General features: G+C 46.3%; 1 protein-coding gene across 6 annotated transcripts in view; it reads left to right on the forward strand.

Annotated features, from left to right (window-relative positions):
• The window catches only part of nav2a (neuron navigator 2a), a 194,310-nt gene that overhangs the window by 156,570 nt on the left and 24,523 nt on the right, over window positions 1-13,217 (forward strand). For 3 of the 6 annotated variants that reach the window (XM_018763671.2, XM_018763666.2, XM_018763667.2), the window contains 6 exons: window positions 4,915-5,044; window positions 8,506-8,809; window positions 9,127-9,814; window positions 10,794-11,186; window positions 11,654-11,719; window positions 12,901-12,945. In XM_018763671.2, coding sequence (XP_018619187.2) covers window positions 4,915-5,044; window positions 8,506-8,809; window positions 9,127-9,814; window positions 10,794-11,186; window positions 11,654-11,719; window positions 12,901-12,945 — 1,626 coding nt within the window. The remainder of the gene's footprint in view (window positions 1-4,914; window positions 5,045-8,505; window positions 8,810-9,126; window positions 9,815-10,793; window positions 11,187-11,653; window positions 11,720-12,900; window positions 12,946-13,217) is intronic. The other 3 variants (XM_018763668.2, XM_029256072.1, XM_018763669.2) reach the window with 2 other exon arrangements.

Genomic DNA, 13,217 nt, shown 5'->3' on the forward strand with positions numbered 1-13,217 from the left:
GGAGAGGGTGTGCGTGTGTGTGTGCGTGTGTGTGTGTGTGTGTGTGCGTGTGTGTTGTGAGGGTAGAGACAGACTGGAGGCAATGGAGGGATCATTATCATTGTTCATCCTGCCATCACACTAAATATAGATACAGACTCCAGCTGCACAGAAGAGTTTTTCGATGGAGCCAGGAAGTTTTTTGCAAGTTAATCCGGGTGGGGAAGGGGTTCTACTGGGGGAGTGAGGAGCAGACCCATTTCCACAAAGTGCAGTCACCTGTGTGCTTTCATCTGACTCAAGTACAAGCATCTGCAGTTGTCCTTCTTCAAAGTGAACATGAACTTCTGTTGAGATTTATGCTGCATTACAGGGGAAATGAGGGCTGGAGATAGTGAACACAACTGCCTCCTATTTCCCCCCAACCCACCCCTCTTGATCCTTTGTGTCCCATTGGGGAAGATTCTTTTGGCCAGCAGCTCCCATGAGCCTGTGGAGTCTTCGGTGTTTCAGTTTCTCCATTTCAGTGACATTTTGCAGCTCGGAAGGGTCCTGCGGAGGGCGGAACTGTGGACGCGTGAGGATCTATTGGTGCACCAGGGGTATTCTCAGGCCGGAGCGGCTGTCTGGTGGTTGATCTCACTCCAGTCTTTCCCATGAAATGGCTTGCTCTCTTCCTTTAAATAACAGGGCAGCGTGACCCCCCCCGTGCCCCGACCCCAAAAAATCCTCTTTGGGCAAGGCGGAGAGTGAGGAGGATTTGGAATGCACAAATTGGATTGGTTCAGGGGGTCCACCCTCTACTTTTCTCAGTGCTGCTCTTGACTTATTTAGTCTTCACCCCGTGAACGTGTAAGCAGCTCTTTCACTCCGGCAGTCTTCTCCTTCACTGTACCATACCTGATTAGCGCTCTCTCCCGTGAGGCTCTACTGTTGCTCAGTAACCAGGGTTCCTCACAGTTCTTAATGCGATCTTATGAGTTTCAACAGGCACACTGATGCGTTTATAAATAAGCCTATCTGTAAAATCTCACAGCTGTGATACGCTAAAACCATAAACATGATTCAAAAGATTAAGTAAGTTTAGCTGGTGTGTAGTAATAAGAGGCAGTAGGTGGCCATTTAACGACAGGTCTTAGCGCTTCCCGGGCATCATACACACTAATAGTTGAGCAGTATCTCCAGCTAGGGTTGTGTTCTTTACATGGAAGTAAATTCTGTGCTGTCTTTTGAAGTCCATTTCTTAAGTAGTGCATTCAGTCGCGTAGTATTGTGCTGTGCTGGGACTGTTGGAAATTTGGCTAGTAGTGCTGGATATCCCTCCACCCCAGTGACCTGTTGCTTGCAGACTGCTTCTCTTGCGTGGACTTCGGCACTTCAGCACTTTGCGGGTTAACTGCTTGCGCGGATCAAGTTACGGGCTTGCTGGCGATCCGCTCAAAGCCCTGGCTCCTCTCAGTGTGCGCCCTGCACCGGCAGAGCGAGCAGTGGGAAAGCAGGCCCCCAGCACGGACCCATGAAGCTCTCCTCCGCCTACAGGGCCAGCTTGCTCAGTTCCTTCCCCGAGTCCAGGCGGGGAACCCGCTGGCCCAGGTAGGACCGCTCCTTATCTATCTCTGAGGATTTCACAAACCCTGCAAAAGCTCTGGGCTTTAAGGGGTGTTAGGGCTGCTCTTATCTACATAGTCTCTCTCTTTGTGTGGTTTGCCCATGTGTTCGTACATTTCAGCTCTTTAGGATTATCGGGCTGCGTTTTGTGCCCTTCATCCAGCGGCCGAATCCATTCTCACCTTTCAATAACGTTTACATCTGAGTCATGGCGTAGCAGAACAGATCCAGTAGGATCCAGTGGATCCAGTATTACTCTGATTTGTTCTGATTCATGAAATGGCCTGACTGTAAATGACCAACACTTGTTTTCATTTGCTTTGCTGAGGCAGCATGGATTTCCTTTTCCGCAGGTGGTCTAGTGTGTTTATTTTTAACATAAGCACTTTGTTCGATGGGGAGTGATGTCGAGTTCATCAAAGCGGTGCTCAGTGTAAGGTTTTTACGGATAGCCTCTGAAAAGAGCAGGGTGCTTGCCTGAGGCTGATAAATTTTCTCCTTAATCTCTCTCTGTCAGGCTGCCAGACGGTCTGCTCCACCTCAACTGCCAGGCACAAAAAACCGTGTTCTGTACTGCTTCTTCACAGGGCCAACGCAACAAAAAGCGCACACACGTCAAACTCTTGCTCTTTCAAATTTCTCTTTTTTTTTTTTTTTTTTCTTTAAACTTTTTCCTCATTTGCTGCATTGCCTCAGTTTGTCATTTTTCCTCTCTTCGAGTTCAGGTAACCTGTCGTTACTTGTGAGCAGCTGGCTGACAATGTCTCCCTGTGTCACAGCAGAAATGATTAATCTGCCAGAACTAATTGATTGCCGCGGAAACTAAACACAGCCAACAATAGCTTGCAGCTTTGCTTCTCCTTAGTGCCTTCCTTTGTCCTTTTAAACACAGTGTTTACAAAGTTGCCCAATTTCCTGCCCCAGAGATAGTCCATTGATCCCTTCACTCTTCTTCAGATTTTAACTAATCCCACATTCAGGCCAGAGGGGGCAGTTTGACCCCATCCTGTCTATGCCCATACATCAGGTCTTGGCACACTGAGTAAACCAGCCGACCCCTGCCCTCCTCATATTTAACTCAAAACCAGTTCCCCTGGTCAGATGTCAGGGACGAGCCTGCAGTGTTTTAACAGCTCATCTTCTCCCCAGCTAAACTGTAAGGCAAGAAGGTAAGCACATGATGTCATGTGCCTCAAGGCCTTTATAGCCTCTTCAGTAATGGACAGCCACATTCATGGTGGTTTGTTGGGTGTGATGGGGTTGGTGATGAGGGACCACCCCGCCCCAAGGGTGTTTGGCCGTGGGCATCGGCGATGGCGCGGTTGGTCCCCAGGTGTGTGGGGGAGGGGTTCCCCTGTCTCCAGCATGAGTTATTGTGAGGCAGGGTGTCTTACTTCGCTGAGTGTACAGCTCACAGCCCTTCTTCCTCCCTGCAGAGCTCAGTAAGGTTTAGGAGATGTGGTTCCTGATGGTGCATGATGGAATATAATAATAAATATTGAATTCATATTTCCAGGGAAGCTAAAAAATTCAAGCAGTTAAAATACTGATTGTATTACTACATTAACTGCTCATTAGCTTCCTGGCTCTACTGTGTTTTTGTGTATTTTGTGGTATATATGAGTTTTGAACACACAGTCTGAAGTTCATGGTGAACCAAAAAGTGAAATGTCCAGGTGGGATATTTCCACCATACTGTTTTTTTTTTTTTTTTAATTAAATAAAGAGTAACCCCCCTCCACCCTTAACCACCTTATCCACCCTAGGAAAGCTTGCATGCTTCTGTCAGGTCAGTTCTGAACAGCTGAGATCTGCTCTTAATTCTGAAGCCTACATAGGTATGAACAGGCCTCTCATCTTGTTTGGAGCATTTGACCCACTGTCGTCCTACTGTAGGGGTTGGGCTGGGATACCTGGACAGCGTTTCTGTGGCTGAACTTCAGCTTTACTGCTAATGCTATATTACCTTTTGTGCTTCTCACATCATTTGTCTCTCAGCCCGTTGTACTTGTAGTGGTTGTTTATTTTTTCTGAGAAGCAGAACAGACCATTGTTCATGCTGGCTGGGATCCCATCCTTCAAGTATTAATGAACACATGTGTCCACGGTAAGCAGACAAACGGTGCTGTCCCGCATTCAATTCATGCTGGTATCCTTGATGGGTCTCTGAATTCTTCTTTGCCACTGGAGCACGTGGCGCTGGATTCGATGGAGCATTCAGGCAAGGATCATTTAAGGTTATTTGGGTATAACACAATTTCCTCTTTCTGTTTATTTGATTGTGGCATTTGTGTTTAGTCATTAGGTTATTGTGGGCTGCAAGTCTTTTAAAACCTGTAAACCTCACTGTTGTAGCCTCACACTTGGTAACTCTCTGGATCAGTGGGACAAATGGAAAAAAAAAAGGGCTACATTGCAATACACCAGTTACCCTCCTGCACAAATGGGTGAACAACAGGCCTGTTTCTGATGGGCAAAACTGCTCATAACCTGTACCTCTTCTTTTCTGCTCTGTTTGCTGATTTCCAGATATCATTTTGCTTCAGCCACACTGTAACATCAGAAGTTTTTAAAGTAAAGTATAAACAGATTCTTAATGAACTGGAAAGCAATGTGGTTAGTCTTGAAACAAGATCACATTAACAGACTGTGTATCTCTGTGAAGGGGACATACTGAAGGTGATTATAAGAACAAAAAATATATTTATCTGAACTCTCTGGCCAGCTGTACTAATGGTTGCCCCTTTTTAGATGTTAAATAAACACAATGTCAGCTAGACTGAACGATGACGTGTACCCTGTAGTGAAAGTTTCAGAGCTGCACAGAACCATGATGTGAAATGCTCAGCAGTGTGGGAAAATGTACACTAACCACACAGATTGACAACCTCAGAGAAAGAGAACGATAATTAAAAAGAGTAAGGGCCTGATGTCGCAGGCGTGGCAGAATGGTTGTCGAATGCTTCTTCTATTCCTTTTTTGTAAGTGTGTAATTTTTACTGGTAGGGGTGCGGTGGCGCAGTGGGTTGGACCACGGTCCTGCTCTCCGGTGGGTCTGGGGTTCGAGTCCCGCTTGGGGTGCCTTGCGACGGACTGGCGTCCCGTCCTGGGTGTGTCCCCTCCCCCTCCGGCCTTACGCCCTGTGTTGCCGGGTAGGCTCCGGTTCCCCGCGACCCCGTATGGGACGAGCGGTTCTGAAAATGTGTGTGTGTAATTTTTACTGAGCTGATACTCTCAACTGGCTGTTGTGGCATCATTTGACTGAAGAAGTGCAAATGGGTGCAATTGTAAATGAGACCCACTTGTCTCTTGTCCTTCCCTCTGCAGTTGGGACGACAGCAGTTCCGTCAGCAGCGGCATCAGCGACACTATCGACACGGATGACATCAACACCAGCTCGTCCATCAGCTCCTACGCCAACACGCCAGCTGCTTCCCGCAGGGCTATAGAGGGGCAGGTGAGTGAGTGCCCATGGACCTAAGAGCATTGTATTTTTACTATGATTGTTGTTCAGTAAAAAAGCAGTTAACTTGCAGTCATGGTAATATTAGAATTATTAAACCTCACTCACTACTGGAGTATCAAATGTACTGCTATGATGCAAAGGGGCTTAGTTGCAAGAGAAGCAGGCTTGTGACACATATAGCAAACTGAACTCTAAGGATTTTCTCAATCTCTTGCATCCATCCACTTTTAAGGAGCGAAAGAGAGCTATGCATTGTGGTTTAGAGGAAGAAGATTTTAGCGGAGTGCACCGATGACTGTTTATCACCTTCATTGGTGCTGTTCAGAAATATAAAAACTATTTTGGAAAAACTTCAGTTACTCTTGAAGTTACAAAACAGCTTCTCTTGATCTTTGTATGCCTAAAAAAAAAACATGTAATCATTTTTTTTTCGTTTCATAGTCCATGCTTTAGCTGTTTGCAGTCCAGCATTCTCTGATAAAATCACTGCAGCTCTCAAGCAAAGACAAGGCATCTTAATGAAATTTTTCCCAAAACTCAAAACAAGGAGTTTTTTCTGAATTTATTACTTGTGTTAAAATTGTAGCTGATCAAATTTATGGAACTCAAGTTCAAGTGTTCATGTTGCATCCAGAATTAGATGCGTATTTATGCAGAGCTTTTTTATTGACTGGGATTAAGTAATGAATTTAGCTGTAAAGATTATATTAATTTGACTTTTTTGTAAGTTTGTATTTTAGGCTAATTGAAAGGCTATACATTTTTGTTCCGTAGACATTTTGTCACTCTTGTAGGATTTTTGAGTACTTTTTTTTTTATTGCTCTATAGGTTAAGATCCAGATTAAAGGTTACAAAAGCATGAGCACAGTAGCATTTGAACTGGTAACCAACATAACTTGGTGATTCTCAAGGAGACTTTAGCTGTGTCACTGGCTACTTGTTCTAAACGCCCTTGAATCAGTATGTTGGAGTATTAAAACCAAAGTGCTGGCAGTGCAACACCTCTGGCCTTGATAGGGCAGTAATGCCAAGGGGTTATTCAGGAGGACTGGGCACTGATGGGCTGCGAATGAGTTCAAAACGTTTCCATTCGTTCTGCTTTCTGCACATTACACGCACTGCCGTTTTACAATCCTGTTTTTTATTTTTATGTTTTTTCCTGGTGCCAGACAGAGACCTAAGCGTATAGAAATAAATTAAGGTGGGCACTAAAGTTAGCTTGCGAAGCCAAGAATCCTTCAAAATCCTTGGCACTAGAAAACTATTGCCTTTTATAGAATTGCTTTATTCCTAGCTCCCTAAAGCACAGTTTGCATTTTTTATAACAGATAAGAAAACATTTTTCCCTCCAGGCTGATAAAATGGAAAGTCATTTAACTATTTCCTTGGCAAATTTTGTGATGAATACTGTCGGTAGGTGTTAACAATAAACCTGTTGCAAGAAGGGGCGATGTGAGATTGGCCAGATGATGAAAAACATAAGATTCAAAGGCCTTGTTTCCATGGTTAATTAGCAAATCATGTAACATCCCCACCTACAGTTGGTTTTACCCCGGTATCACCTTGACACTCCAGAGCCCTGATACTTGGAAGGCCAAAGCCATGTTTTTGCTGACATGCAGCAGAGACTGCGTTCGATCATCTGTGTTTGCACTAGCTGGCCTCGCAGCTGACTTATCCGACCTTAGACCTGTTTGTCCAGTGATTCAACTGCCTGCTGTGGCCTGAAAGGGAGATGTATTAACTGGGTGGTACTTTGACACGAATGTTAATGTTCTACTAAAACCTGAGTGTTCCTCATTCAGGAAAATGAGGTCCATTAACCCATTATGTATGCCTGAGCAGAGCACTGAATCTCCCAGTCTTCACATGTGCTTCAGTATGTGCATCGTTGTGTGTTCTCTTGGTTTCTAAGAAACAGAATTAATTTTAGGCAACTTATTTGCTGCTACTTATGGGGAGCTGTGCTGCATTTTGAGCCCTTGCTCTCTCTGGCACCCTGTACTCGTGCAGAGCAAACACAAAAATAGAGATTTTAGAAACACAAGGCAACAACCTTTTACTGACACCGTCTGTGGGCAAAGTGCACAGTCATTAGCAGTGAGTACGGTGGCAAGAGATTTTATAGGCTGGACTGCAAGTGGAGACCCTGAGATGTGGTGGAACCTTATGGACACAACAGACCTCACCCAAGATTGCTCCCCAGGATGCGTTCATTAGAAAATGCTCATTAGGGCACATTCAGCAATGTGGCGCCCACTGCGCTGAGGGGGCTGGGAGAGAAAGGGTGATACGATATGATACGATATGGTACAATGGAACGTAATTATCAGATTTCTCTGAATTTATTTTACATCATAGCAGCTGTATCTTTAAGGACAAAGAGATTCATACATCATGGGCAAAAAAACAAAGAAATAAGGAGGGAAAAAAAAAATTGACCCCCCCCCCCCCCCCCCCACTGCTGATGGCAGAATGTCCCTCACCAGACATCTGGCAGGGGCCTTCCTCTGACTCAGCCAAACCAGTGTGCAGCCTAGACGCCCGAGACCCAGGCAATCTCAGGGAACACTGAGGCATGAGGCAAACATGTCACCTCCCTTCAGTTCTTCTGAAAAGCTGCAGTTCTGGCACTCAGTTGAAGCCTGTGTGGTGTCCAACCTGCGGATCTGGCTGTCAGTGTAATGTGAGTGAGAGGAGATGAAGTAAACTACTTCTAGATACAAAAACATGCCTACATAGTTAATTTACATTTACATTTATTTATTTAGCAGAAGCTTTTCTCCAAAGTGACATGCATCTCAGGGAGGGATACAGTTACTGAGTAGTCAATTTTTCATATTCCACCATGTGAAGCTGCAGAAACACTTTTCATTTATTAAAGAAATTATTAAAAATATTTAACGTTTACATATATGTCATGCACTTAATTTACATTTCTAAATATAGATGTATGTTATGAGATACATTTTACATTACGTATTTATTCATTTGGCTGGTTTTATCCCTAAAAAAAAGAGTGCTGCCTTTAGTTGATATTTTTTTCTTAATCAACTTACAGTGTTAGGTTTGTATACTAAGCTACTTAGTTATTTCTCCATTTATACAGCTGGGTCTTTTTCTTTTTTCTACTGGAGCAATTTAGTGCAAATTCCCTGCTCAAAGGTACTATAGCAGGAGGCAGGATTCAAACCTTCGAGTGGAAGGCAGCAGTTCTAACCACAACAATACCCACTCTACATATTTTCAGTCCATAACATATATTAATTTAGCATTGTCAATATTCAGGAAGTTTACAAGAGGCATCATGTAGGTAATGCAAAGCATGGCGTAGTTTCAGTGAGTTTATGCAAGACTAGTAAATCAGTGTAAAATGTTATGGATGCATTTCAAGATAAAAGTGTAAAATAATAGGAAAGCAGCAAAATGAAGCCCTGCTTCTATTCTGCAGCCCCAGACGGACGCAGAGAAGCACTCGGCTGTGGAGCGCAACTCAATGTGGTCCGGTGACGACGTCAAGCGCTCAGACGGGGGCTCTGACAGCGGCATCAAGATGGAGCCCGGCTCCAAGTGGCGCCGCAACCCTTCGGACGTCTCAGACGAGTCTGACAGAAGCAGCTCCGGCCGCAAGGCGGTTGCCATCTCCCAGACAGGTTCTTGGAGGCGGGGCATGACGGCTCAGGTGGGCATCACGGCACCACGGACTAAGACGGCGAGCACAACGGGCCCCAGTGCACTCAAGGCCCAGGGAAGCGGTACGTACACACGCCAGTTTGTGTGCCCCCCTTCTGTTGTTTTGGGCATGGAAAGATTGGAAAGAATGCAACACCTCGCAGCCGACAGCAGAAACCCCGTGTGTAGAGATGGGAGATGAGAGCTCAGGTTACTGGTGGTAAAAGTGCTGCCGAGTGAGATGTGCCGGGGGCGCAGGTGCACCTCAGTTGAACCGTGGGCCATCCAGTTCAAACGTGCCAGGACAGCTCTGAAGCAGCCCCCTGCGCAACTGTAGATGGGAGTGATTTATACAGTGTTTGCTTCACGGTTAACCACTCATGGCTCTCTTGGTGTGCAGGCAAAACGGATGACGCCAAGGTGTCGGAGAAGGGCCGCCTGTCGCCACGGTCCAACAGCATTCAGCGCTCACCCTCGGACGCGGGCCGCAGCAGCGGTGATGAAGCCAAGAAGCCCTCCAACAGTGCCTCCCGAACCCCTACCAACACGTTTGGATTTAAGAAGCAGGCGGGTGGCGTAACTATCATATCCGCGAGCGGGGCCACCATCACCAGCGGCTCAGCCACCCTGGGCAAGATTCCCAAGTCGGCGGGGCTAATAGGCAGTCGATCAGCCAGTCGGAAGGCCAGTGTGGATGGCTCACAACCTCAGGATGAGGGCTATCTCACTGTGGGTACACGCACCAATTTGCAGTATCGCAGTCTGCCCCGGCCCAGTCGCTCTGGTTCTGCGGCCCGCAACGGCAACCGCTCCTCCACCAGCAGCATCGACTCTAGCCTCAGCAGCAAAGCGGCTGGTCTCCCCATACCCAAGGTCCGCGAAGCCGCCAAGGCTCCCAGTGTCGTCCTCCTGCCTGCATCCAATCAGACAGACCGAGAGAAAGGGGTGTCGTCAGACACGGAGAGTGTGGCCTCTTGCAACTCGGTGAAGGCTAGCCCCACTTCTCAAAGCGGAGGGGCCATTGTGTCCCAGAGCGGAAGACAGCAGGGGACCAAGTATGCTGACGTATCTTCCCCGACCCTTCGAAGGTAAAGACCTTCCCTTGTCAGCTGTCACAGGGAGCAGCAAGTGTCAGGCATCACTCTTGTCTTCCTTTTTATTTGTGGTATTCTCTAATAAAAATATTACATTTATTCATTTAGCTGATGCTTTTCTCAAAAGTGACTTAGAATGTTAAGCTACCTGCAGCTATGTACCCATTTATACAGCTGGGTAATTTTACTGGAGCAATTTTCAGGTTAGTACCTTGGTCAAATGTAGTAGAGCAGGAGGTGGGAACCACTCACCCCAAAGGTGACACCTCTAACAACTGTACTACCTGCAACTCGTTAATGATGTTTTCCTGACCCAGATCAAAAGAAACATTTGTCCATCACTGTCCTGTGAATGAAGGCATGTTGTTAGGTCCCAGTAAGCTAGGAATGGCCTTCTTTGGAGTTTTGTCATAACACCCTCGGTCTTTTTTGGCATTCTTTAAACCATCTGTCATCTGACAGTGCCCAGCATTTCTACTTCAAACGGACCACAGTTGATTGAAACTACGAGGTTGCTCTTTTTATTAGCCTTATTGGTGGGCTTGGATTAATTTCATTTATGAGGCTACTTTGACTCATTTTGCACATGTTGATGAAGTCATGAGAAAGTAAATAGGTTTTATTGTATTTATTCACATTCCTCACATTAATAAGCAAAGGAACTAAAAATTCTTTTCAACATGAAAGTGATTAACTTCGATGAAGTTGAAAATTTCAGTCAGTTTTGTCTGTGAACAAAGTGTATAGATATAGCAATTAAAATACATGTCAAGAGCCAACGAAAATAACTTGCGTGTTTACTTGCCAGTCAAGTTTTTGTTATAGAATGTAGAAAGTTAGTATGCAGCTACTTTTGTTCTTCTTGGACAGTATTTATTTGATGTAATACCGAATACTGTAATTCCAGAAGAACAGAGTATAAACTTTGAACATTGTAAAAAACCCAGTGTTCTTGCCCTGCTTCTGCCTGCAGACTGTTTGGTGGAAAGCCCTGCAAACAGACAGAGAACTTGAAGAGCTCCACAGTCATCTCGAACCCCCATGCTACCTTGGGCCAATCGGGTGCCTTGGACTCCCCTTCAGGTGGCGGCTGCGGTGAGCCGTCTCACTCCTCGCTGGCCTCTAGCCCAGGCTCAGCCTACTCGGCGCCCACCAACAGCCTGACGTGGGGTACCACGGCCAGCAGCTCATCTGGCGTGAGCAAGGACGGCCCCGGCTACCCATCTGTGAGCAGCCTGCACACCAGCTGCGAGTCCATTGACATCTCACTCGGCAGCAGTGGCCCGGGGCACCACGGCTCCGGCAAGGAGGACTCACTGTCGGCATTCGTCCGCACAAATAGCGCGAGGACCGGCATGTCGGAGAGGTGAGGGCCCGGCGCTGAATCGCCGCTGCTTGTGCCGAGCTTGTGGTTTGAACAGCTTGTGTTCTGATCTCAAAGGGCCACTACGGCAGTTTCTTCTTTTACATGAGGGTAACTGAGTGTGCCGTTGATTTAATGTTTTGAGCAAATCTTGCTTAGGGGAAGTCTGATAGTGTACCGATGACTTGGGACAGACACCGTAAAAGTACGTATACTGAAAGCCAAGGTGTTGCGCACTGGATCTCCCCAGTTGGCCTTTGTGCAGTGCCTCTTCCTCTGGGGTCTGACACGTCTGTATTTCTAAAGGAGTTTAAAGATGTAGCTCTGATAAGCAACAGGAGACAGCTGTATCTGTGGGACCTTTGAAGCTCGAGTGCAAAACATGGAGCGTTCATCTTGCTGGGTGATCTTTCCTCCCCCAAGCGCTGTGTACTAATTCTCTCTCTGTTATGTCTGCCCCTACCCCAAAGTCCCCTCTCTTCCCCTTCCGCTAGTCCCAAATTCAGCCGAAACACTTTACCTCGGAAGCAGGACAGGTAAACGTGTCTGTGTCGAGTGGGGTCCAGCACCTGTGTGACTGCAGCTGTGGCTTCTGTGTGTTTTGTTGTGTGCAGTGGAGTGCTGAGCTGCGCGCTGTCCTGTTGGGCATTGCTTCAGAGCTCTCTTCCATGTGCTGCTCAGTGTGGTGCCACCTGCTGAGAGCTTTTGTATTGCAACCAACATTTAAAGCTGTTTTTCAATCACGTCGTTGGTGGAACGCTAATGACTGTCCTGCACAGGAACAATTTTCCTGGCACATCTTCCAGTTTAGCATGGTTGCATGATGTTTGTGAAATGGTGAAATGTTAATGATAGGTGGCGATAGTTCTCTTTTAAAGGAGAAAAATAGCAGTTTCCATCAGCAAGTGAGAGTTCTTTGTGCTTGACTTGTACCCTGCCTCCAAGTTCTTCACAAGAAACGTATCTTCATTCAGAAGGTTACAGCAGCGGACTCCACAGGCTACCACCGTATAGCCCACCCTCTGTGCTCATAAAAGAGCTTCTGAGCGGAGGGGTCTGAAGTAGGACACAGCGCCACCTCGTCGTGGCCGTGAACCTGGGGCTTTAGGGCTGCTGTCCTACACACTAAAGCAGTGCTGCTGTGCACTGTACATCGCGGATTGATCCACCGTGCAACTGCATGTGGCAGCATGGATGCCGGCTGTTAGTCACAGAGGCAGCTTGCAACAGGTCTGATAAGAGCTGAGTGAAGAACCCATTCGCTTGACAGCTGAAAGTGAATATCCAACATTTGCCGATCGTCTGATTCACCCACTAGTCATTGCAATCTGAGTTATACCGAGAGCCGCCCTTAAGTTGCTCATTCATACATGCCGACAAACATCACAACCCACCATTTGTTTTGTTAGTCAGTGAGGTTGTACGTTGTTGATTTGACTCTATTTCTTTCTCTTTGGATGACTCAACGATTAAATTGCCAGAGGGAATGTGGTGACTTGACAGATTAAATCTCATTAACTATTTACCATCCTTTGAATGGCTGCTTAAATTAATGAAGTTGTTTTTGTCTAGTCCATGTCTGCATTTTTTAAAAAAACATTTTTTAATTATTGGTTCCACCCCAGTATTCCCCTGCTGTTTGTCCCACCCAGTATTTCACCCAGTATTTCACATTTCTCTTTCTGACTTCCACACTGTCTCCCATCCACCCCTACAGCGACCCACACCTTGATAGCAACAGCCTGCCCAGAAAGGGACTCAGGTACTGGTGGCCCCACCCCAGTGGCAACCTTGTTTTTTCTAAATGTACTTGGTGCCTTTCTTTTCGGCTGGAAAGTGGAAGCATGGTTGTTGTGACACCAGTGGCCACGTGATGTTTGTAGAACCAGACTCACAAAAGTGCATGTTTGTGACAGCACTGCTTTCATCTCCCACACAACTTCTGGTTTTATTTGTTGCTGACCTTTTGTTTTGAGGTGTGCGCTGCTGTAATATTCAAAGGCCAATGGCAAAGTTTCTAATTGGAAATGAAAC

Source organism: Scleropages formosus, chromosome 11 (assembly GCF_900964775.1).
Source record: "Scleropages formosus chromosome 11, fSclFor1.1, whole genome shotgun sequence".
Taxonomy (NCBI): Eukaryota; Metazoa; Chordata; class Actinopteri; order Osteoglossiformes; family Osteoglossidae; genus Scleropages; species Scleropages formosus.